The 20,614-nt window shown below is 33.7% G+C and overlaps 4 protein-coding genes across 5 annotated transcripts in view; 1 reads left to right on the forward strand and 3 right to left on the reverse strand.

The window, feature by feature from the left end:
• The window catches only part of LOC140050165 (PMS1 protein homolog 1-like), a 40,003-nt gene extending 23,768 nt beyond the window's left edge, over positions 1 to 16,235 (forward strand). Inside the window, exons 2-14 of the mRNA XM_072095276.1 lie at positions 10,495 to 10,644; positions 11,119 to 11,404; positions 11,508 to 11,788; positions 12,110 to 12,226; positions 12,418 to 12,561; positions 12,716 to 13,730; positions 13,819 to 13,942; positions 14,181 to 14,259; positions 14,357 to 14,490; positions 14,833 to 15,018; positions 15,225 to 15,355; positions 15,447 to 15,610; positions 15,766 to 16,235. Of these exons, the coding sequence (XP_071951377.1) occupies positions 10,513 to 10,644; positions 11,119 to 11,404; positions 11,508 to 11,788; positions 12,110 to 12,226; positions 12,418 to 12,561; positions 12,716 to 13,730; positions 13,819 to 13,942; positions 14,181 to 14,259; positions 14,357 to 14,490; positions 14,833 to 15,018; positions 15,225 to 15,355; positions 15,447 to 15,610; positions 15,766 to 15,927 (2,955 nt within the window). The 5' untranslated portion in view covers positions 10,495 to 10,512 and the 3' untranslated portion in view covers positions 15,928 to 16,235. The remainder of the gene's footprint in view (positions 1 to 10,494; positions 10,645 to 11,118; positions 11,405 to 11,507; positions 11,789 to 12,109; positions 12,227 to 12,417; positions 12,562 to 12,715; positions 13,731 to 13,818; positions 13,943 to 14,180; positions 14,260 to 14,356; positions 14,491 to 14,832; positions 15,019 to 15,224; positions 15,356 to 15,446; positions 15,611 to 15,765) is intronic.
• On the reverse strand, positions 902 to 4,653 carry LOC140049716 (acetylcholinesterase-like). 2 transcript variants are annotated; one of them, XM_072094665.1, is made up of 8 exons: positions 4,181 to 4,653; positions 3,827 to 3,986; positions 3,626 to 3,703; positions 3,344 to 3,462; positions 2,976 to 3,140; positions 2,044 to 2,675; positions 1,717 to 1,907; positions 902 to 1,421 (listed from the first exon to the last, which is right to left on the reverse strand). In XM_072094665.1, exons 1-8 carry the CDS (start codon positions 4,529 to 4,531, stop codon positions 1,303 to 1,305), a joined length of 1,815 nt encoding a protein of 604 aa, XP_071950766.1. In that variant the 5' UTR covers positions 4,532 to 4,653; the 3' UTR covers positions 902 to 1,302. The 2 variants fall into 2 exon arrangements, with proteins under 2 accessions (XP_071950766.1, XP_071950771.1); XM_072094670.1 differs by lacking the exon at positions 3,827 to 3,986 and having other exon boundaries at positions 3,626 to 3,639; positions 4,203 to 4,653.
• On the reverse strand, positions 6,830 to 9,888 carry LOC140044685 (cholinesterase-like). Its single transcript, XM_072089310.1, has 8 exons — positions 9,523 to 9,888; positions 9,097 to 9,256; positions 8,876 to 8,953; positions 8,468 to 8,586; positions 8,189 to 8,353; positions 7,437 to 8,068; positions 7,077 to 7,267; positions 6,830 to 6,948 (listed from the first exon to the last, which is right to left on the reverse strand). The coding sequence occupies exons 1-8, from the start codon at positions 9,871 to 9,873 to the stop codon at positions 6,830 to 6,832; spliced, it is 1,815 nt and encodes a 604-aa protein (XP_071945411.1). The 5' UTR covers positions 9,874 to 9,888.
• Positions 16,236 to 16,344: 109 nt separating the features above from the next.
• On the reverse strand, positions 16,345 to 20,517 carry LOC140044692 (cholinesterase-like). Its single transcript, XM_072089322.1, has 8 exons — positions 20,170 to 20,517; positions 19,623 to 19,782; positions 19,113 to 19,190; positions 18,817 to 18,935; positions 18,188 to 18,352; positions 17,126 to 17,760; positions 16,774 to 16,964; positions 16,345 to 16,505 (listed from the first exon to the last, which is right to left on the reverse strand). The coding sequence occupies exons 1-8, from the start codon at positions 20,515 to 20,517 to the stop codon at positions 16,387 to 16,389; spliced, it is 1,815 nt and encodes a 604-aa protein (XP_071945423.1). The 3' UTR covers positions 16,345 to 16,386.
• Between the last annotated feature and the right edge of the window lie 97 nt (positions 20,518 to 20,614).

The following is a 20,614-nucleotide window of genomic DNA, read 5'->3' on the forward strand; positions in this document are numbered from 1 at the left end:
ATTTCGCCAGTGTAGCATAGCCAAAAGCTATACAAAACAACCTTCTTGCTACACATTTCTACAATTGTGTAGCAAAATATACTATAGAAAACTATGTTTCTCGACTCTCGACATCAGTTTTATTAGCAATATTGCTAAACGAAATTTTAAGATGAAATTTTTCCCTGCAAGGTACTGTATTCAACGATTTGTTTTAATACGAGCGGCATATTTCGTGCATGAAACATGCGTTGTGTTCTACACTTGCTGTCGAAGAACAAAATCAACACGAGCAAGTACAGTAATGCAACTGTTCATTTAACTACGCTGTTATGCATATAAGTAGAATGTTAACATCATCTGTTAAAGTTAACGTTTACATGCTTGTGCGAAAGCCCCCCTCCTTAGTTCATCCGCAAAGGCGTACGCTATGCACGTCATCGCCAGCCTTATGCCTTACGTGCGAACATAACTTTAGTTAGCCTTTTTAATCAAGAACCAAACTCTGAACTAAAAACTATCTAATTGTAGAACTGATTCTTGTATTCTTTTCATCGTGTGCAGTCAGTGAACATACAGTACAGTATATCCATGCACAATACAGTACTACTATTGGTTTAGTGTGGTGTATGACACCTTTGTCTAGGCAAATGCTTCTGTTCACGATTATAATTGTGGCATGTCAATTATAGATGGTGTCAGATTTCCTTTATGTTTTCTATTATTTTGAATTGTAAAAATAAGTTTACAGTACACAGGGCTGTATACACATTAGAAATTGTAAAAGCATAGAGATATTAAATCTATGGTAAAAGACGGTGAATTATATTAGTAACAGATATTTGAATGTGTAATATGTCAACGTGTTGTCAGTCTGTAGTGAAAAAACAAAAATTAAGATAAAACACAAACAAATATGTCCCAAACCTTATTCTATTTATTTTCTAATCTTCTCAGCCTCCGACATGGTTACAAAATCAACATGGCCTAAAATTATCTGTGATGTATACTAATTAAATTGGTGTTACTAAAATTTAAATGTGAGTGATAATGGAGTATCACCGCGTGGGCTATATATAAATAAAAAATCTACTGTTCTAGAAAGTCTCCTTTCATAGTATGCTATTTTATGTTTAATGGCACATGTCATACAGTACGAACTGTAACACCTAATATATACTTCAATTAAAAATCACAATAATAATTCTGTTTTTCAGTTTTGTTGAAGATGATGAATTTTAGGTAATAATATTGCTACATAATTTTCTATGCTGCAAAATGTGCTATCAGCTACCATAAAAATTAATATAATAAATATGCACTTTAACTGCAAACTTTGTTTTGTTGGTAGTCATCGAATGCCTTCTGCCACTCAGGTAGATCATTATTCTTCCAATTGTAATAATCATCTCTCCAGGATTTCTCTTGTTCAGGCAGATCAGCTGAAAAAAAGATGTAGATGAGTTACAATTGAGTACAATTGTGTGATATCAAAGATTTAACTTCTGACTCACAAGACTAGGAATATTCACTTTTATTAGAATCCCCTGCTATACAGTATTGTTTGTTGCAGGATGGAGTTTTGCTATGATGTACTGTAACCTTTTATACACAGTAAAAATCTTTCCTATAAAGCACACAAATAAACTACATGCAGGTTGTGATCCACTTACTTGGTGTGAAATCTAGTATAACAATTAACTAATTGATAACTGAAGGTAAACAACTCTACACTACCTGAATATTGTTCAAGTTTTGGTTGATATGAATTCCAGAAGGCACACTTGTCAGCACGATAAGCTCGATCAGAATATGACATTGTATTGATATCTAGATATTGCAGTTCTGGAATGGTGTACTTTGGCCAGGTGACGAGGTCGTTGTCAAATGATGGATCTGGTGTCTCACTTCCTCTAGAGTTTGGATCACTGGAAGTTTAAAAACATTTATTTCTGTCATAACATAACTCTTTAATCTGAAACTAAAATGTGATCTTTCTATCACACCAACATAATATGCATTCACATGGTAGTGTAATAAAAACAAAACTAATGTTGGTCTTACCCAGTTTTTGCAAAGTTTGTCCAGTACCTCATAAATTCAATTGACACATCACGGTCAGCATCATTGGGTTGCTCAACTTGGTACATAGAAGCATTTTCAAGAAATGGCAATCCAAACACAAGTTGAAGTTCTTCTGCATGACTAGCTCCGAGCCATTCAAATTGAAATCCAAATGGATAAGAGAGAGAGGAGAATGCAGAAACTGCCGGAATATGTGTCATAAGATAAACATAGACATTGTTTCCTGCTGTAGAATGTGCTCGCTGGACTGCATCACTTGGACACAAGAATTGTGAATCTGTACCCAATTGAACAGTGGAATAGAAGTAATCAGCATCTGGGTTATCTGCTGAAGACCAATCAGTGTATTCAAAATAAATAGAATCTGCAATTAGTGGATTTGTAGCTCTTGGCACTATTTGTAGTGTAAGTTGAAGAAATCCTTCTTGTTGAACTTCTGGAGGAAATGGAGAAAAGTAAGCAGGATCTAATAAAAATAAGTAGGTTCCTTCATCCTCATTGGTCCCAACAATGATATTTGCATTTCTTTTAAACTCTCCATTTGTTATCAACACCTCTGGACGGTCTTCCAGAAATAATCCATCTATCACTGGTATTGGGATGATAGACATCTTTTAAAAATGAAAATATCAGAAATTTAATTAGTACTAGAGTATACAGTAATAATTGACAGACTATAGTACACTGTTTATATTTTTTGCATTGTTTAATGCTTCTACATAAGGCCTTTGAGGTCATGCTCAGATCATAATAACATTACTCACATGATGAATGAATGAATCTTTTCCTTAAAGATATAGAGTAGATCATAGATAGAATGAACCAGGATGTACTGTATGATGTATTAGTTTTACGATACTTGTACACACTGGCAGTAAATGTTAGTTATGGAACAATATTAATAATCTTACCCCGACAGAAGCGTTGGCTATTGCACCAGCATCAATGCCCTTCAGACAGTTTACAAATGCCTTGCTCTCAGTATATTCACAGCCAACTTTCTTTCCAATTTCAATTGTCACTTCTGCTGCCACTTCTCTCTCTATGTTAGCCCAAGGACTCAAGGTTGTTCCACTCTGTGATATTTCAATAAAAAGTATAAATCACCCAAATCTTGAAACACTGGTGGAGTAACTTGGAATGTGTGTGACTTTCAATATTTGGTTTAGATAAAGTGTCAACCAACTCAACCTAATTTCAAAATTTGAATGTTTCAATCAAATTCATAATAATGATTTTACTGATGTATAAATTGCATGAATATAAAAATATTTATTACCTGTAAAATAACTTGACTAAAATATGTCCAACTTCCCTTTGAAAGTAGATGATAGTCAACACTTGCAGAACCTGCACTTTCACCAAATAGTGTTACACGTGATGGATCTCCTCCAAATGCTGACAATTATAAAATGTATTTAGAATTTATTTGAAGTATATTATTATTTCTCCATGCTTTCATGCCGATCAAAAAGACAATTTACTCAACTGTATCACATTTGTACTATATCAAATGGCCGTCTGTCTTTCATTTTTTCTACAGAGGGTGAATAATATTTACCTCCAATATGCGAGTTCACCCATTTCAATGCTTCTTGTTGATCAAATAATCCCATGTTGCCTGGATAGTCCTCATCATCTGAAAAGTAAAGTATATTGATTTCATTACACTTTTTACTTTAGTATAAATTCCAATGTGTTAATGTCGGCAATGTGTCCACTTAAATGAGTTTATAAACACTATAAAAATAGAATACAATACCAGTTGTAAGAAAGCCAAAAACGTTTAATCTGTAGTTAATAGTCACGACAATGACATCACCAGTGGCAGATAATGGCAATCCAGAAAAACCGTCTGTAGAGGCAGTGCCAGATGTAAAACTACCTCCGTGGATAAAGACCATTACTGCAGCATTCTCGGGCTGAAAGTAAGATTTGTTTAGGCTGTAAAGAAGTTGACATTGATTAATGAAAATAGCGCTGCATATGGCTCCAACAGATTTTTGGTTGGTGTGTTTTTACTGGTGATCTGTGCGTAGTATTACAATTAATGAGAATAGCAGTTTAATGTTACACCCCTGCCTATAAATTCATTAAAGTATATTGTCACTCTTACCTTTGTTTGAGGTGAAAAGATATTCAAGTATAAACAATCATCTTTTCCTATAGTTACATATGGAAAAGGAGACTGCAGACACGATGCACCATATTCTGTTGCATCTAATGTTCCATCCCAAGGTTCTTTGGGTCGTGGCTTCTCAAACCGATACTCACCAACTGGTGGTTCAGCAAATGGAATACCTTTGTATACATCAATATTCTTATCAACTTTTAAGTACAAATCTTCTTTAAAATTGATTGTCTCACCAGCAATAACCCCTAAAGTTGTTGATACTTGTGGAGATTGTGAGAAAACTACAACAGTTATAGAAGAAATAAGCAGCAACTTGATAATTATGGACTCCATATTTTACTTCTACACTGTTCACTTTTCTGCTGATAACTGTCCACGGTGTCGAGTGCACCTTCTTATACTTTATATAATTGTGCCATGTCATTTGCTGTGTACTTAAATTCTAAACCAAACAATCTCATTGTTGTTATATAAATAATGGTTCAGAGATTTCTCATAAACTTTTATGGTTTGTGGGTAATATAATATTCTCAAATCGGAATGGTATGTCATCAATCTGATATATTATGGATAAATAAGTTATTGTATAAATATTCTCCATGGATATATTAATCATGGAACTATGCACTATTAGGTTCATGCTTTAATCTTTCTTTCCTGCAGGCGAGACCTTGTTTGTTGAATTGTTAAAGATAGTGTTTGATATATATTGAATTTTCTGTACAGTACAAAAGTTGGTTGCATCTCGCACCATGGATATTTATAAAATATGTCACTGCCAGCCACAGGACAATACAGGTGACTGAAAAGTTGAGATACTTTTATTTTAGGCGATATCTTTTATTGTTGAATTGTTAAAAATAGTGTTTGATTGATATATATTCAACTTTCTGTACTGCACACAAATCTGTTGCATCTTGCATTGTGGTTTTCATAAAGTACTGTATGTCACAGGACAATACAGGTGACTGAAAAGTTGAGATACTTTTATTTCAGGCGAGACATTTTATTGTTGAATTGTTAAAAATAATATTTAAAATATTTTCAACTTTTTGTACCACTGCACAAAAGGTGGTTGCATCTCTCGCACCCTGGATATTTATTAAGTATCTGTCTCAGGACAATAAGGTGAGTTAAAAATGAACTTCAAACATGCTAAGGGCAATTGATTATGTACAGTCAGTGAACATGTCCTTTTTACAAATAGTGTGTTATATGCCACCTTTGTGTAGACAAAAGCCTCTGTTCACAATCAGTGGAACCTAGATTATCAATTATCAATGGTGTTTGATTCCCTTTATTCTTTTATAATACAAGTTTATAGTTACATCAGGGAGTTGTTATTAACAACTCCCTGGTTACATACATTTTTAAAATTTAAGGGTCTCCCATTTCCAAAAAAAATGTTTAGTTTGTAAAATTCACATGTGTTAAGCACAAATGATTATGGTTTTGAACTTCCACTGAAATTCCATGCAATATTACAATTTAGAAAAATAAGTTCTAGAAAAGTAAGGCAAGATATCTCGAAAAGTAAGATTATACCATTCTCATTGAAGGGGTTTATTTTCATCTCTTGATACACATAAAAACTGAATGTTTTTTTTTGCATATGAACTTGTTTATACTCATGTAGTTGATATATACTTAGTATTGTATATCAATCATTATGATGTTAACTTCACTTAAAAAATGATCTAAATGTAAAAGTTTGTAAGTTGGCTTTAATTACACAAGAGAAAAGGAATATGTTTAACAGTACATACTTTATAAACTAAGCCTCAATTTGATTTGCTAGAGATATTACTGAAATTCACAGTTTTTTTAAGCAGGGTACAGTAAGTGAGCTAGTGAAAATAAAATTATATAATAACCAAAATGTCCCTTTACATACATTTTTTTTCAATTAATAACCTGGTTAGATGCATTCTACAAAATTGGTGCAGTATATTAAAAGTAAAGTAATTGTACTTTCTTGCTGTCACAGAATAATCATATTTAAATTGATTTTACATTTATCTAATTAATTTGATAAACATTAATCTTGTGTTAATTATTTTTAAAAACAAATAAGCCTGCATTGTTACTGTATCCTTTATTTTGATGAACAAATTAAAGTCTTTAAATTGATTTTAAAAGAATAGAAAGTTGGTCAATTTGGGGGGAAAATGGAAATTTGTCCAAAGAGAGGATAGAACTAATTTTTTTTAAAGCAAATAAGGTTGCATTGTACTGTATATCATTTATTTTTATGAACAAATAAGTCTTTAAATTAATTTTAAAAGAATAGAAAGTTGGTGAATTTGGGGGAAAAAGTGGAAATTTGTCCAAAGATGTGATGGAACAAAAGTTTAAAAGAATGTCCACATAAGTACAGAAACATAGGAGGATTTTTCGCACAAAAATAGGTGATGAGATGGATTAAGTTGAGAAAAGTTAAAGTTAAAAGTTGCACAGAATATAATAAAGCTTTAAATCGTGTTGCCCTTTGCTTCCTACAACCTCTTACCTTATTACCTTATGGTCTTCTACATTTTGTGGGTATATACTGTAAACTAATGTAAAATATTACTCCCATGCTACCAGACTAACTATCAGCTACCATTAACATTAATATTGTAATTTTATTTTTTATTTGCAATCTTTGTTTTTTTGGTAGTCATCAAAAGCCTTCTGCCACTCAGGTAGATCATTATTCTTCCAGTTGTAATAATCATCTCTCCAAGATTTCTCTTGTTCAGGCAGATCAGCTGAGAAAATTTAAAATAAAGTGGTAATGATTATCGTAAAGAGGTAAAGTTCACTCTCACGATTAAACATTCTTTCCCTGTGCCATCTCCCAATTTTATAAGGAGGTAAACTACTGACTCTACACTACCTGAATATTGTTCAAGTTTTGGTTGATATGAATTCCAGAAGGCACACTTGTCAGCACGATAAGCTCGATCAGAATATGATATTGTGTTGATATCTAGATATTGCAGTTCTGGAATAGTGTACTTTGGCCAGTTGACGAGGTCGTTGTCAAATGATGGATATGATGTCTCACTTCCTCTAGAGTTTGGATCACTAGAGGTTTAAACACAAAAAACATGTATTTTCTTAACCATCAATACCACCAGTTGAAACTGAAATTAAAAAGCCTAAGGGCCATATTTCTCCCATCAACATATTATACCTCAATATAATAGCCTACTTTATGTTTGGAGAATTAACAAAAAAATAAAATTTGTCTTACCCAGTTTTTGCAAAGTTTGTCCAATATCTCATGAATTCAACTGACACATTGCGGTCAGCATCACTTGGTTGCTCAACCCTGTAAACTGAGGCATTGGCAACAAATGGCAATCCAAACACAAATTGAATTTCTTCTGTATGACTAGCTCCGAGCCATTCAAATTGAAACCCATATGGATAAGAGAGAGAGGAGAATTGTGAAACTGTTGGAACATGTGTCATTAGATAAACATAGACATTGTTTCCTGCTGTAGAATGTGCTCGCTCGACTACATCACTTGGACACAAGAATTGTGAATCTGTACCAACTTGAACAGTGGAATAGAAGTAATCTGCATCTGGGTTATCTGCTGAAGACCAATCAGTGTATTCAAAATAAATAGAATCTGCAATTACTGGATTTGTAGCTCTTGGCACTATTTGTAGTGTAAGTTGAAGAAATCCTGATTTTGTAATTGTTGGAGTATATGGAGAAAAATAAGCCGGATCTAATAAAAATAACCAGGTTCCTTCATCCTCATTGGTCCCAACAATGATATTTGCATTTCTTTTAAACTCTCCATTTGTTATCAACACCTCTGGACTGTCTTCCAGAAATAATCCATCAACAGCTGGTATTGGCACAACAGTCATCTTTTAAAAGAAAACATTTTTATAAACTAGTATAAAATAGTTTTATATTGCTAAATCATAAAAAACAAATAGAAAGAACCAGGATATAGAGTATGATGAATTAAGTTATTAATCTCTTACCCCGACAGAAGCATTAAATATTGCACCAGCATCGATGCCCTTCATACAGCTTACAAATGCCTTGCTCTCAGTATATTCACAGCCAACTTTCTTTCCAATGTCAATTGTCACTTCTGCTGCCACTTCTCTTTCTATATTAGCCCAAGGACTCTGGGCTGTCCCACTCTGTAAATATTGTAATATTCAATAAAGTATAATAATAATAATTATAAAATGAATGTATAATTATTTACTGATTGGTATAGTACATAATAAAATGAAAATAAAAATATTTATTACCTCTAAAATAGCTTGACTAAAATATGTCCAACTTCCCTTTGAAAGCAGATGATAGTCTACACTTGCGGATCCTGCACTGTCACCAAATATGGTAACACGTGATGGATCACCTCCAAATGCTGACAATTAATATATATTTGTATTTATTTAAAATGTGTTGTTCATATTCAGATTACATTATTTTATGTTATAATTATTTTCCTGTCTGTATTATTGTAGTAATTACATGCTTTAAAATCTTGATGTAAATAGATAACATTGGTCAGCAAGACATTTGAACATTTAGCTCCTTTCTTAAATCCTGGATGCCAATTTACTATATCAATGGTCATTAGTACAAGATACTGCAATATATATCACAATATCTTTATTGTTTTCTATTAACATACATATGGTGAATAATATTACCTCCAATATGTGTGTTCACCCATTTTAAAGCTTCTTGTTGATCAAATAATCCCATGTTGCCTGGATAGTACTCATCATCTGAAAGTTATAAACACAATTTTGCCTTTGTCTGTAGATACATTGTTTACACATATCAAATTTATTGAAGCTTTAATTTAATATTGTTGAAGTGAGTTTCAATGTGTATGGCAATACATATAAAATAATATACAATAATGTACCAGTTGTAAGAAAGCCAAAAAAGTTCAGTCTGTAGTTGATAGTCACGACGATGACATCACCAGTGGCAGCTAACGGCATTCCAGAATAATAGTCTGTAGAGGCAGTGCCAATTGTAAATCCACCATCATGGATAAACACCATTACTGCAGCATTCTCAGGCTGAAAATGTGTTATGCTATTATAAAGTTTCTTAGGGATGGTGCCAATGAAAATTTTCATTAAATAAACAGATTTATGGTTGGTCCAACACACTAGACAATACTTCACTAAACAATTAGAATAGAAGCCTAAATGGTTACTATTTTCCGAATTTTGTATAATATAAATATATAAAAGTTTTATTGCAGTTGATATTACAACTGTTCCATCTTGTTAATATTTGGACATGCTACAATGATTTTCATAAATTGTTAAGTCATTCTTACCTTTGTTTGGGGTGAAAATATATTCAAGTACAAACAGTCATCTTTGCCTTCAGTTACATACGGAGAAAGAGACTGCAGACATGATGCACCATATTTTGTTGCATCCAATGTTCCATCCCAAGGTTCTTTGGGTCGTGGCTTCTCAAACCGATACTCACCAACTGGTGGTTCAGCGAATGGAATACCTTTGTAAACATCAATATTCTTATCAACTTTTAAGTATGAATCTTCTTTAAAGTTGATTGTCTCACCAGTAATAACCCCTAAAGTTGTTGATACTTGTGGAGATTGTGAGAAAACTACAACAGTTAAAGAAGAAATAAGCAGCAACTTGATAATTATGAACTCCATATTTTGCTTCTACACTGTTCACTGTGTCTGGTGGTAACTGATCATTAGTTCACACCCTTACCTTTCTCATTGTGCTATTACTTATTTGTAATTAATTCCTGAGCCATCTTATTGTTAAATAACAAGGTTCAGAGCTTTTCACATACCTTATGGTAAGAGGATTTACTAAAGGTTGAATAAAAATAAAGGTCAGTTGCTTTGTAGTTATCAACAAAATAGTTTGTTATGCAACCTTTGTTTTGACAAAAAAGCTGTTTATACAGTACAGTAATTACCAAGGTGTGACATCCCAATCCAAGTCAAGAGCGTCTATCATTTTCTTTTATAAGATGTTTCTATAATTTTTTAAAGTTACAGTTACATACAGATTTAAAATTTAAAGGTCTGCAATTAATTAAAAAAATGGTTGTGTACTATGTAAAAATTCTGATTAATGAATATTAGTAAAATACTGCATTGTAAACTTATACTCTCCTACAATATTACTATTAAATTTACTTATTAAAGAAAACTAATTTTTTTGTTTACACCACCAATATAATACGTGGTGTTAACTAAAATCCTAATCTTTCTTTGAGAAACTTTTTACAATGGTTTTAAAGACTTTTAACACTTTGACAGGTTTTTTTCACAGGCTCAATGAAGGCATTACCTGCGGAGACTGTTCGATTGATTACCAGCTCACAGGTTATTACATCTGTCTTTAGCATTGTTAAAGAGCTGGTTGAAAACTCATTAGATGCAAATGCAACAAGTATTGAAGTTAAACTTGTAAGTTTTAATTGTTTCAATTGTATCTAGAAGAAGAAAGAAACATTTTATCATACATAAGCTATGAGCTTCAACGTAAGCCTTTTGTAGCCTTCTTTTCCAAGAGAAAATAATTAACAGATTCATTTCAAAATGAGTTTTTTAAAGCTTAACTGACCCTGAAGAACCTAGAAAGGCAGACAGCCAGATTTAAATACTAAACCATGTCTTCCAGTAATGTTTTATCTGCTTGACCCTGTCACAGGTCACTGACCAAGCACCACAATTCCATCATTCGGCCTGATGATACAACCTGGAAAGGTTGTGAAAAAGCAAGAACAGTCCAGTTGAATAGATTATCCTTCTAAACTTAATACTACCAGGATGAAAGACAATATCCATATCCTAATATCTGAAATGATTTACAATTTTTTTTTCTGATTCTTTTTATATATAAAATTAAATCTATAAGAATTCTATCTTATATTTATGTAGGAAAACTATGGATTTGACCGCATTGAAATCCGTGATGATGGAGATGGAATCCCATTGGATAATGTTCCATACATGGCGCAGCAACACTTCACTTCCAAGATTTCCCAAATGGACGACCTCCATCATCTGCTGACCTACGGATTTCGAGGTGAAGCATTGGCATCACTATGTGCAGTTGCATCAGTTACCATAGCAACTAAAACTGACGAGGATCCAATAAGTATGGTTTATACGTTAGACCAACAAGGAAAAGTGACAGCTTCAAAACCTTGTCACTTAGGCAGAGGTAATGACATTATTGGTACAATGCGTTTTTTTTGTTAATGTTGTCACCATATTACCAGCCTAACTAAGTTGTATACATTGCCTAAATATGAAATTTTTTTAAGGCACCACAGTGACGGCAATAAACCTTTTTAAGAACACTCCAGTTCGAAAGCAGTTTTTCAGTAATGCAAAACGAAGAAAAGACGAGCTACGCAAAGTTGAGGATCTTATTATGCAGTTTGCTACCATTAAGCCACAAACCCGTTTCATGCTGCGCAATGATAAAACAATTGTGTTGCAAAAAAACAAATTGGCCAATCATAAAGCAGCGTTGGCAAGTGTTTGGGGAAGGAATGTTATTGGTGCAATGCAGGAATTGTCATTTGATGTTGCGAATGCCAAGGTAAAGATCAATTTAGTTGATATATTCCCTTTTAAAACAGACTTCCAATCAAACAATTATTATAGTAAAGCTCTGTCTACACTATCAAACTAGTTTTAAATGTAATAAACTACTGTAAATTTAATGGCTTGGGTATGGTAACACAAATTTTTTGATAAGAAACTATTAAGCACTGTCTATGATATCAAACTAGTTTGACAAAAAAAAGTGTGATGTTCTCAAATATGGCAGTGATATACCAACATACAGTGTTCATCATTCAAGGCCTATGCAATTAACAAGTCATTTAAAGAAAATGGATTTTAAAATGTTTTTTCATAGGTGGATTGTTTCCTTCCTAAACCAGATGCTGATGTACAATTGATCAGCCGATGCAGTAATGATCGTTGCTGGGTGTTTGTCAATGGTCGCCCTGTATCGTACAGAGAGATTGAAAAGGTTTTTTCTCCCATTGATTTTCCTATATAAATGCTTTTACTTTGTAGAATTAATTGAAAGTAGAGAATAGAGAATTTTTTTATAAATTTTATGTATGTCAATGTTTACTGTGCTCATTTTTTATATTATAAAATGTTTGTACTGTTCTGTTTACCAAGCACTAAATTACTGACTTTTTTCAACTTGATTAGTTAACCAAGCACTGTATAAGCAACAGCTACCCAACACAAATAAGTGGTCGTTATCCATTTGCATTTATCAGCATCAGTCTTCCACCTGATTCTATTGATGTCAATTTGGAACCAAACAAGACAAAAGTCCTCTTACACGAGAAGGTAAATACTTTTTAGCACTAACAAAAATAAAACCTTGACCTATTACCTATGACCAATATGTAAATAATTGAAAACTCAAAGTGAAAGTCTTACTGTAAGATAAATAACTGTCAAAAATAAATTTATTTATTTTATTCTCTTTTCTTCATTTCAGGAAAGCATATTAGAAGCAATGGAATGTAAATTAAAGGAAGTTTATCAACCTATTTCTAAAGAAGATCAAGAGAACTTAAGTAATGAAAGTGATAGAATTGTAGTAGAGAGTGAAAGTAATTGTACAGTGTTAGAGCCGATATCCTCACACACCAACCTTCCTTCAGTGCCAAATGTTTCAAAATACCCAGTTAATAAGGTGTTGAGCAATAGTAGAAAGACATCACATGGATTACAAAGAGAAGTTCAATCCAACGGCAGTGTAGAGTTAGAATGTAGTGAAGTGGTATTACAAAGTGAACGGTTTCCGCAAACCGCACTTTCTTCTTCAGATTGCTCAGTAATACCAGAGGAAGCTACAGATCAGTCTTTTCTTCACAAAAGTGATTATAACAATAGACTACAGAATTTACAAAAACCTTGTGATGAAATACAAGAGACACTTTGCAAAAATGTTGAAACATCTGAAAATAGTGGCAAAAACTCTAATTTAGTAAGAACTTCAGACATTATAAAAACAAATTGTACATCAGAAACAGTAATTAGCATAGAAGCGGATTCTGACAATAACACCACTGCTGATGTGCTGCCACTACAAGTTAAAGACGAATCAGGTCTTAGTGAAAATGCAGACTTTATTTTTTCTAGTGAATTATCTGATTCAGCTTTAATGGATTATCTTGAAACAAAACATGAGGCCAGCCTCAATGAGTCAACAATTGATGGTTTGCATGAGTCTGTAAATAAGATTGCTCAAACGGAATGGAGTAAAGGAAAAGGGTTGGTGGATGATTTAGGAAGACCTGTTGAGCCTGGGAAGATACTTGTGCCTACAAAACAAGGTAATCCGAGCAAAAATGCAGGAGTAGAAAGTTTGCTGACACCTTGCCGTGAGAAGAAGCCAAAACAAGTGGAGAGGATGGGCGATGCCACATTTTATAACATGGTTGGAAAGACACCAATCAAACGACCACAAACAGCTTACATATTCTTTTGCAAGGAAGTGCGACCCCAAGGTAGCTTTTTTTTTCTAATATCTTTCTGGCTTTATTTAAATGCAGTGTATTTAGTGATCCTAAAGAGATTTTTTAATGTGTTTTCTAGTTATTAAAGACAATCCAACAGCAGACTTTCAAACAATCTCTAAACTCACTGGAGAGAGATGGAGAGCTTTAACTGAAGAGGAGAAGTGTAAATATGAAGATTTAATGAAACAGGATGTTTTGAGGTGAGTACTGTTTGAGATAATGCACCTGGTATCAATTATGGGTATGTGAAAAATCAACAAAATAATATATTTGATAAAGTCTATACTTTCAACTGCTGATGTTGGAGTACAGTATAACTCCTCCTTTAAGACACTGACGTTAAGAAAACAATGTTCTGTTCATGAATAAGGGGCAGCCAACCCCTTGATGGTATCCCCAGTGTTTTACTGTATTAGCCTTAAACATAATTGATTCCAGGTACAAGGAGCAAGTGCAGGAAGCAAAAAAGAATGGCACTATGAAGGAACCAGTGCGTAAAAAGAAATGCATTAAACAGGTATATATTTCTTTTTCAAATCGTAAGTAAGCTAAGGATTGGCCCGTTTAGGCATGGTTGGTCAGCTGCATATTTGTAATATTACTTTCACCTTTAGCCTCCACAGCAGATGTTGGTAGATAAACTATTTTCTTCACCTAAAAGACCAACATCAACTTCACCAGTTGTTAAAAGGGTAGATGTGAATTTTTCTTGTGCAGGACTTAAAGATGATCAACAGCACAGGAATTGGTAAGGATGGAGATTCAGTACATACAGTAGTTAACAACATTCAAATATACTTCCGTTTCGGATTATTTCTTTTATCAAGCAATCTCATTAAGAATAACTTATTTTGGGCAGAATTAAAACTGAATATTTGCAACTTTTGAGATTGATGCTTACAAAACCAACACATCAAAAACACTGTTCAAGCTTTTGCAGAAAGAAATTACGTACACTATTGTGATATAGCCTTGCAAAGCTCCGAAGTTAGTCTCGAAGTGAGAATCTTCACCACAATAAAAAAAAAAAGATTACGCAAAAATTTATATTGAAGTATCTTTATCAACTACTAAATTTGTTTTTAAACAGGGATTCACTTGAAAGGCTCCACTTGATTGGCCAATTGCCGAATGGTTTCTGGATTTGCAAGGAGGCTAACCAAATACAACTTCTGAACCATTTTAGAGTAGAAGAGACATTGCTGTATCATCGTCTGCTTTCCGAACATAGACTACAAATCCAACAGCTACAACCACCAATTACATTATTATCAAGGTATAAATGATACCACTAAAGTTCAACTTAAGCCTAGAATTTCAGAAAATAGATATAATCAGGGGCGAATCAAGGATTTTTAAATAAGGGTTTAAAAAAGAGGTTAAAAGGGCATGTCTTCTATTTTATGAGTGCTAAAGCCTGTTTAGCCCACACACAAATCTGCGCCTGATAATAATTTTATTTTATATTTTTATAATTTGTAGTATGATAGGAGGGCCTGTAAATTGGCAGACTCTACTGATGCTGAAGAGTTCCACATCAGCTGTAGATGGCTCTCGTACATTTGTTGATGAAAGGCTAGTAGCAAACGGCTTTGTTGTTAAACAGACTGAAGGTATAAAAAACAATTACTGCAAATTTGGGGTTGGGCTAATACCTCTGGTTGGTTATCAAAATGTATTGAGCACAAAGGTCTTTTTCTTTAGATTCTGAGGGAGGTAATGTCCGATTACAAGTCACCGGCATGGCAACCAATATTCCATGTTATAGTTTGGCTGACCTTGCGGAACTGCTTGATACGATAGGCTCGTCAACTAATGGTATTAGTCTCAAAGAATCCAGACCTGTCAAACTTGTCCACTATTTGCAGGTACTTTTTTTTTCTATGAAAATATGTCTGAGCTAGTTTAATAAACACACTAAAGGTTAGCAAAAACATTACCTCAATGTCAATCTTTTACAGTTTCTGTATGTCATCATACCTATCCATTATAGTTGTTTATTGAATTTAAATTTCTTTAATAGGCAGAAGCTGTACGATTGGCTCGAGATCGCCCACATCGATCAACGCATGATAACATAATGGATATGATTGAGCAAAGGAGTGTGGCATTGCCTCCTAATGTAAAGAGTTGTATACATAACAAGCCCTTCCTTAAAACACTGCACACCACAAATGTACAGTAGCATTTCTGATGAAATATAGACAGCCTATTTTTTGCCAAATAGATCATTTATATTTTAAACATTTTTTAACAATATAAATCTAAGAAAGTAAGTAGAATGTAGTGGAGATGTGCTTTTTTGTAGAACTCCAGACATAATTGAAACAATCGGTTGATGGGTCTTTTATCTAATTTTATTCTAATACCATATCGTTAGTAATCTTGTTGTGCTACACATTTCATTTGATCTATTTGGTACAGCAGTAAACTATAGCTGGTTTTTCTTAATTCCAAACATTTAATTTATCAAGTATTCTTTCATTTCATATTTTTAATTGTACTGATCATATTAATTTGCTTGTGTCTTATAAGCATCAGATTTAAATTGTTTTCATCCAGCAGCCAATGCAGTAAGTACCATTCGTATTTCAATAGTACATTGTGTTACCATAAAAAGTTGATCATTAAACTGTGTGGACACCTAAGTGCAGACTTTGTTTTGTTGGTAGTCATTGAATGCTCTCTGCCACTCGGGTAGGTCATTATTCTTCCAACTATAGTAGTCATTTCTCCACGATCTCTCTTCTTCTGGAAGATCATCTAAAAATAGATACAAATATAATGTTGACATGATAAAAGGCATTCAGTTCCAATTTAAAATCAATTCAGAAGCTACTGGACCAGTTTAAAGTTAAACCAGTAAACAGTTAAACCAGTTAAAGCTAGTTCAACACCAGAAATGCACCAATTACTGTACTTAGACCAGGCTAAAATCTCACTGGATCACTTAAAAAAGCATTGAACCAATTTCAAACTAGTTACAATTTTTAACTGGGCCCAACTGAAATTTTTACTTAAAGAAACATACCAGTATACTGTACAAGTTTTGGTTCATATGAACTCCAGAAGGCACACTTGTCAGCACGATAAGCTCGATCAGAGAATGACATCTTGTTGATATCTAGATATTCCAGTGCTGGAATGGTGTACTTTGGCCAGTTGACGAGGTTATTATCAAATGATGGATCTGGTGTTTCACTTCCTCTGGAGTTTGGATCGCTGGTTGTTTAAAACAAAGAATTTAAAACAATACAATCTTTCAAATTAATTATTGAATTCCACTCACTAATCACTTATAATTTCATTTTAATTATAATGAAATATTCTTTCATGCTAAAAGCCTAATTGATCTTTACAGAAATAACTTAAATTGGTCTTACCCAGTTTTTGCAAAATTTGTCCAATATCTCATAAATTCAACTGATACATTGCGATCAACATCACTTGGTTGTTCAGAACGGTACATAGAAGAATTAGCCAAAAACGGCAATCCAAACACAAACTGAAGTTCTTCGGCATGACCAGCTCCGATCCAGTCAAACCCAACACCCATTCCGGGCAAATAAGGGCCGAATACGGAAACTTCCGGAACATGTGTCATAAGATAAACGTACACCTTGTTCCCTGCTGTAGAATGTGCACGTTGTACCACATCACTTGGACATAAGAAATGGAAGTCTGTGGCCAGTTCAACTGCGGAATCAAAGTAATCTGCATCTGGGTTGTCTGCTAAAGACCAATCTGTGTATTCAAAGTAAGTTGCGTCTGTAATTAATGGATTCATTGCAGCTTCTTCCGTTGTAGCTTTGATAAATTGAAGAAACTCAGATTTTGAAACTTCTGGTTGGTCTGGAGTGAAGTAAACTGGAGCGTATAAAAAGAAAAGTGTTCCTTCGTGCTCATTGGTTCCCACAATGATTGTTGCATTTCGTTTGATTTCTCCATTTTGAATCAGTACTTTTGGACTATTTTCAATAAACACTCCATCCACAACTGGTGCTGGTAAGGTCGTCATCTTTTTAAAAGAAATAAACTGAAGAATTACACCAACTTCTCTATTAAGTATTACCGTAGACATTATTTTACCACAACCTATAGCTTTATTGACCAAGCAAAATTGATATTGAGGCTTGTACAATCATGGTACCGTACATGCAATCTACATCTAAAGCCCTTTCTACATTATCAAACTAGTTTGACAAAAAGTGTGATGTGCCCAAATATGGTAGTGATATGCCCAATACGGTAGCGATATTTTTTGTATTTTTTGTATTATTATTTGTCCTCAGTGAGGAAATTCGGATTAGGCCCTCCACTGACCCACGGCAGCCAGCATTTATTAAAGAAGTTATTAAAGAAATCAACCATAATATCCATACTTAATTTCATGCTTTATTTGGAATTGAATTTTATTTTATTAAAAAATGTATAGGTCATCTTACCCCTACTGAAGCATTTGCTATTTTCCCTGGGTCTATGCCTTTCATACAGCTTACAAACGCCTTGCTCTCAGTATATTCACAGCCAACTTTCTTTCCAATGTTTATTGCTTGTTCTTTTGCATCTTCTTTTTCTGTATAAGCCCAACTACTTAGCGTAGCTCCACTCTGTAATTACAAAACGGAATATAAAGTTGTAGTAGGCTGTGCAGCAGCTGCCAGGAGGAATCATGCACGGTTTGTGATGGATGAATGTTTTTCATTGGTCAAGTTTTTTGCGCGCTGTCTGTTTGAAAATACGATTACGTATGCGTAGTTAATTTACGCCATGTTAATGCAGATTCATTAATCTATGCACCAACTATGCAAGTAATTGATTGGTTGAGATAAAGAAAGTTAATAACACGTAATTTTCAGAACTAAAACATATTATGCATCTCGCATGCAAGCAATGCATAGAGTTAGACCTAATACGCTACATTACAATAAACGTTTTTCTTTATTTCCAATTATGTTTATTTAGAGATTTGTTATAGCCTCATTAGTTTGTCGTGATCACTTTTCAGCTTGTTGTCAATGTTTTTTTCTTTATTAAAATAAAAGCAACAAATATTTTAAAATGTAAGGCCTACCTCTAAAATGGCTTGACTGAAATATGTCCAACTTCCCTTTGAAAGTAGATGGTAGTCTACACTTGCTGATCCCGCACTTTCACCAAATATGGTAACACGAGATGGATCACCTCCAAATGCTGGCAAACAAATGTTTAGATCGTTACAATGCTGTAGGCCTATGCCTAACTACTTGTCACAAAGCGTCATTTAGGCCAAATCGTCTTTTTTAAACATGTTAAAATGTGTCCAATCCAATATTTCTACCATTAATATTTGGTATTTTCTATGTAATATGAAGACAATAAAATATTTACCTTCGATATGCGCGTTAACCCATTTTAATGCTTCTTGTTGATCGAATAGTCCCATGTTGCCTGGGTAGTCCGCATCACCTATGAAAAGGGGCATTATTTTAAATGAACTTAAATTGTAATCCTAGTTTTTTAAAGTACATACCGGTAGTTTACAAAAGGCAAAAATTTGGCCAATGCCAAAAAAATAACTACTCATTTACACACATGATGCAAAACGGGTTAGCGAGTAGGTATTTCACATTGTGAGGGACGTAAATATAAAATTGAAAATATAATAATCTATATTAATAGTCTATTAGGAACTTCAGTAACAATCAGTCGAATAAGTTGCGTGTAAATTCGACATTCAATTATCTTACTTATTATAAGATAAAGCAATATGATGATAGAGGCATTCAGGGGATACTCTGCTCGTGACCCACTCTACATGAAAAGTTTGTTTGTCGATTGAATGCGGTGATATGTTTATTTGATATGAAATTAATAGGAATTCATGACTTGAAAATTCACCTGTCGTAAGAAAACCGTATACGTTTAGTCTGTAGTTGATTGTCACGACGATGACGTCACCAGTGGCTGCTAATGGCACTCCAGAATAATCTTCAGTAGAGGCAGTACCAGTTGTAAATCCACCTCCGTGGATGAATACCATTACTGCAGCATTCTGAGGCTGATTTGAAAAACAAATACTTTTTTTTAGAAATATAGGCCTAAAGCAAAAAAAAACAATACACGTCATATTATACATAGGAAATAGATTAGGCATGTCTTAATAATAAGATAAAATGTATTCTTTTAGGTTGAAACTTAGAACCAACATTATAGGCCTGATTTCTATTGTTTTGTTCCAATATACATGAGACAATTTTGTAATCTCAATTCCATATATAGAGATAATTAAATTAACCTCTAAAGGGAAGTGATGGTGGCAACAGCAGGAAAGGATTGGTGGAATAGCCGCTTTAGTTACATAAACGTCATGGGTTTTGACGCATTAGGCCTATATTACATAAGCCTACATCGTCTTTTACTATTATCATACACACTAATTGCATACCTTTGTTTGAGGTGAAAATATGTTCAAGTACAAACAGTCATCTTTTCCTACAGTTACATATGGAGAAGGAGACTGCAGACACCAAGAAGCATACTCTGTTGCATCCAATGTTCCATTCCAAGGTTCTTTGGGTCGTGGCTTCTCAAACCGATACTCACCAACTGGTGGTTCAGCGAATGGAATACCTTTGTATACATCAATAGTCTTATTAACTTTTAAGTACGAATCTTCTTTAAATTTTATCGTCTCACCAGCAACATCGCCTAAAGTTGTTGATACTTGCGGATTTTGTGAGAAAACGGCAACAATTAAGCAAGAAAAGAGCAGCGATCTAATAATCAACTCCATCCTTCTTATCATTGAGTGTTATTACATGTGAGAGTTAATAAATGATCTGTAATGGCTTGGTGTAAATATTTCAAAGATAATAATTAATATATTTGGG

Source organism: Antedon mediterranea, chromosome 1 (genome assembly GCF_964355755.1).
Source record: "Antedon mediterranea chromosome 1, ecAntMedi1.1, whole genome shotgun sequence".
NCBI classification, from domain to species: Eukaryota; Metazoa; Echinodermata; class Crinoidea; order Comatulida; family Antedonidae; genus Antedon; species Antedon mediterranea.

Excerpts from the sequence above, each read along its gene's own strand:
- LOC140044692 (XM_072089322.1), bottom strand. The coding sequence starts at position 20,517 with ATGGAGTTGATTATTAGATCGCTGCTCTTTTCTTGCTTAATTGTTGCC. Across the intron at positions 18,353-18,816 it reads TCAGTCAAGCCATTTTAGAG|AGTGGAGCTACGCTAAGTAG; the intron begins GTAGGCCTTACA and ends TTGTAATTACAG. Across the intron at positions 16,965-17,125 it reads ACAAATTTTGCAAAAACTGG|CGATCCAAACTCCAGAGGAA; the intron begins GTAAGACCAATT and ends TTAAACAACCAG.
- LOC140044685 (XM_072089310.1), bottom strand. The coding sequence starts at position 9,873 with ATGGAGTTCATAATTATCAAGTTGCTGCTTATTTCTTCTTTAACTGTT. Across the intron at positions 8,954-9,096 it reads TTTTGGCTTTCTTACAACTG|ATGATGAGTACTATCCAGGC; the intron begins GTACATTATTGT and ends TATAACTTTCAG. Across the intron at positions 8,354-8,467 it reads TTAGTCAAGCTATTTTAGAG|AGTGGGACAGCCCAGAGTCC; the intron begins GTAATAAATATT and ends CAATATTTACAG.
- LOC140049716 (XM_072094665.1), bottom strand. The coding sequence starts at position 4,531 with ATGGAGTCCATAATTATCAAGTTGCTGCTTATTTCTTCTATAACTGTT. Across the intron at positions 3,141-3,343 it reads TTAGTCAAGTTATTTTACAG|AGTGGAACAACCTTGAGTCC; the intron begins GTAATAAATATT and ends GAAATATCACAG. Across the intron at positions 1,908-2,043 it reads ACAAACTTTGCAAAAACTGG|TGATCCAAACTCTAGAGGAA; the intron begins GTAAGACCAACA and ends TTAAACTTCCAG.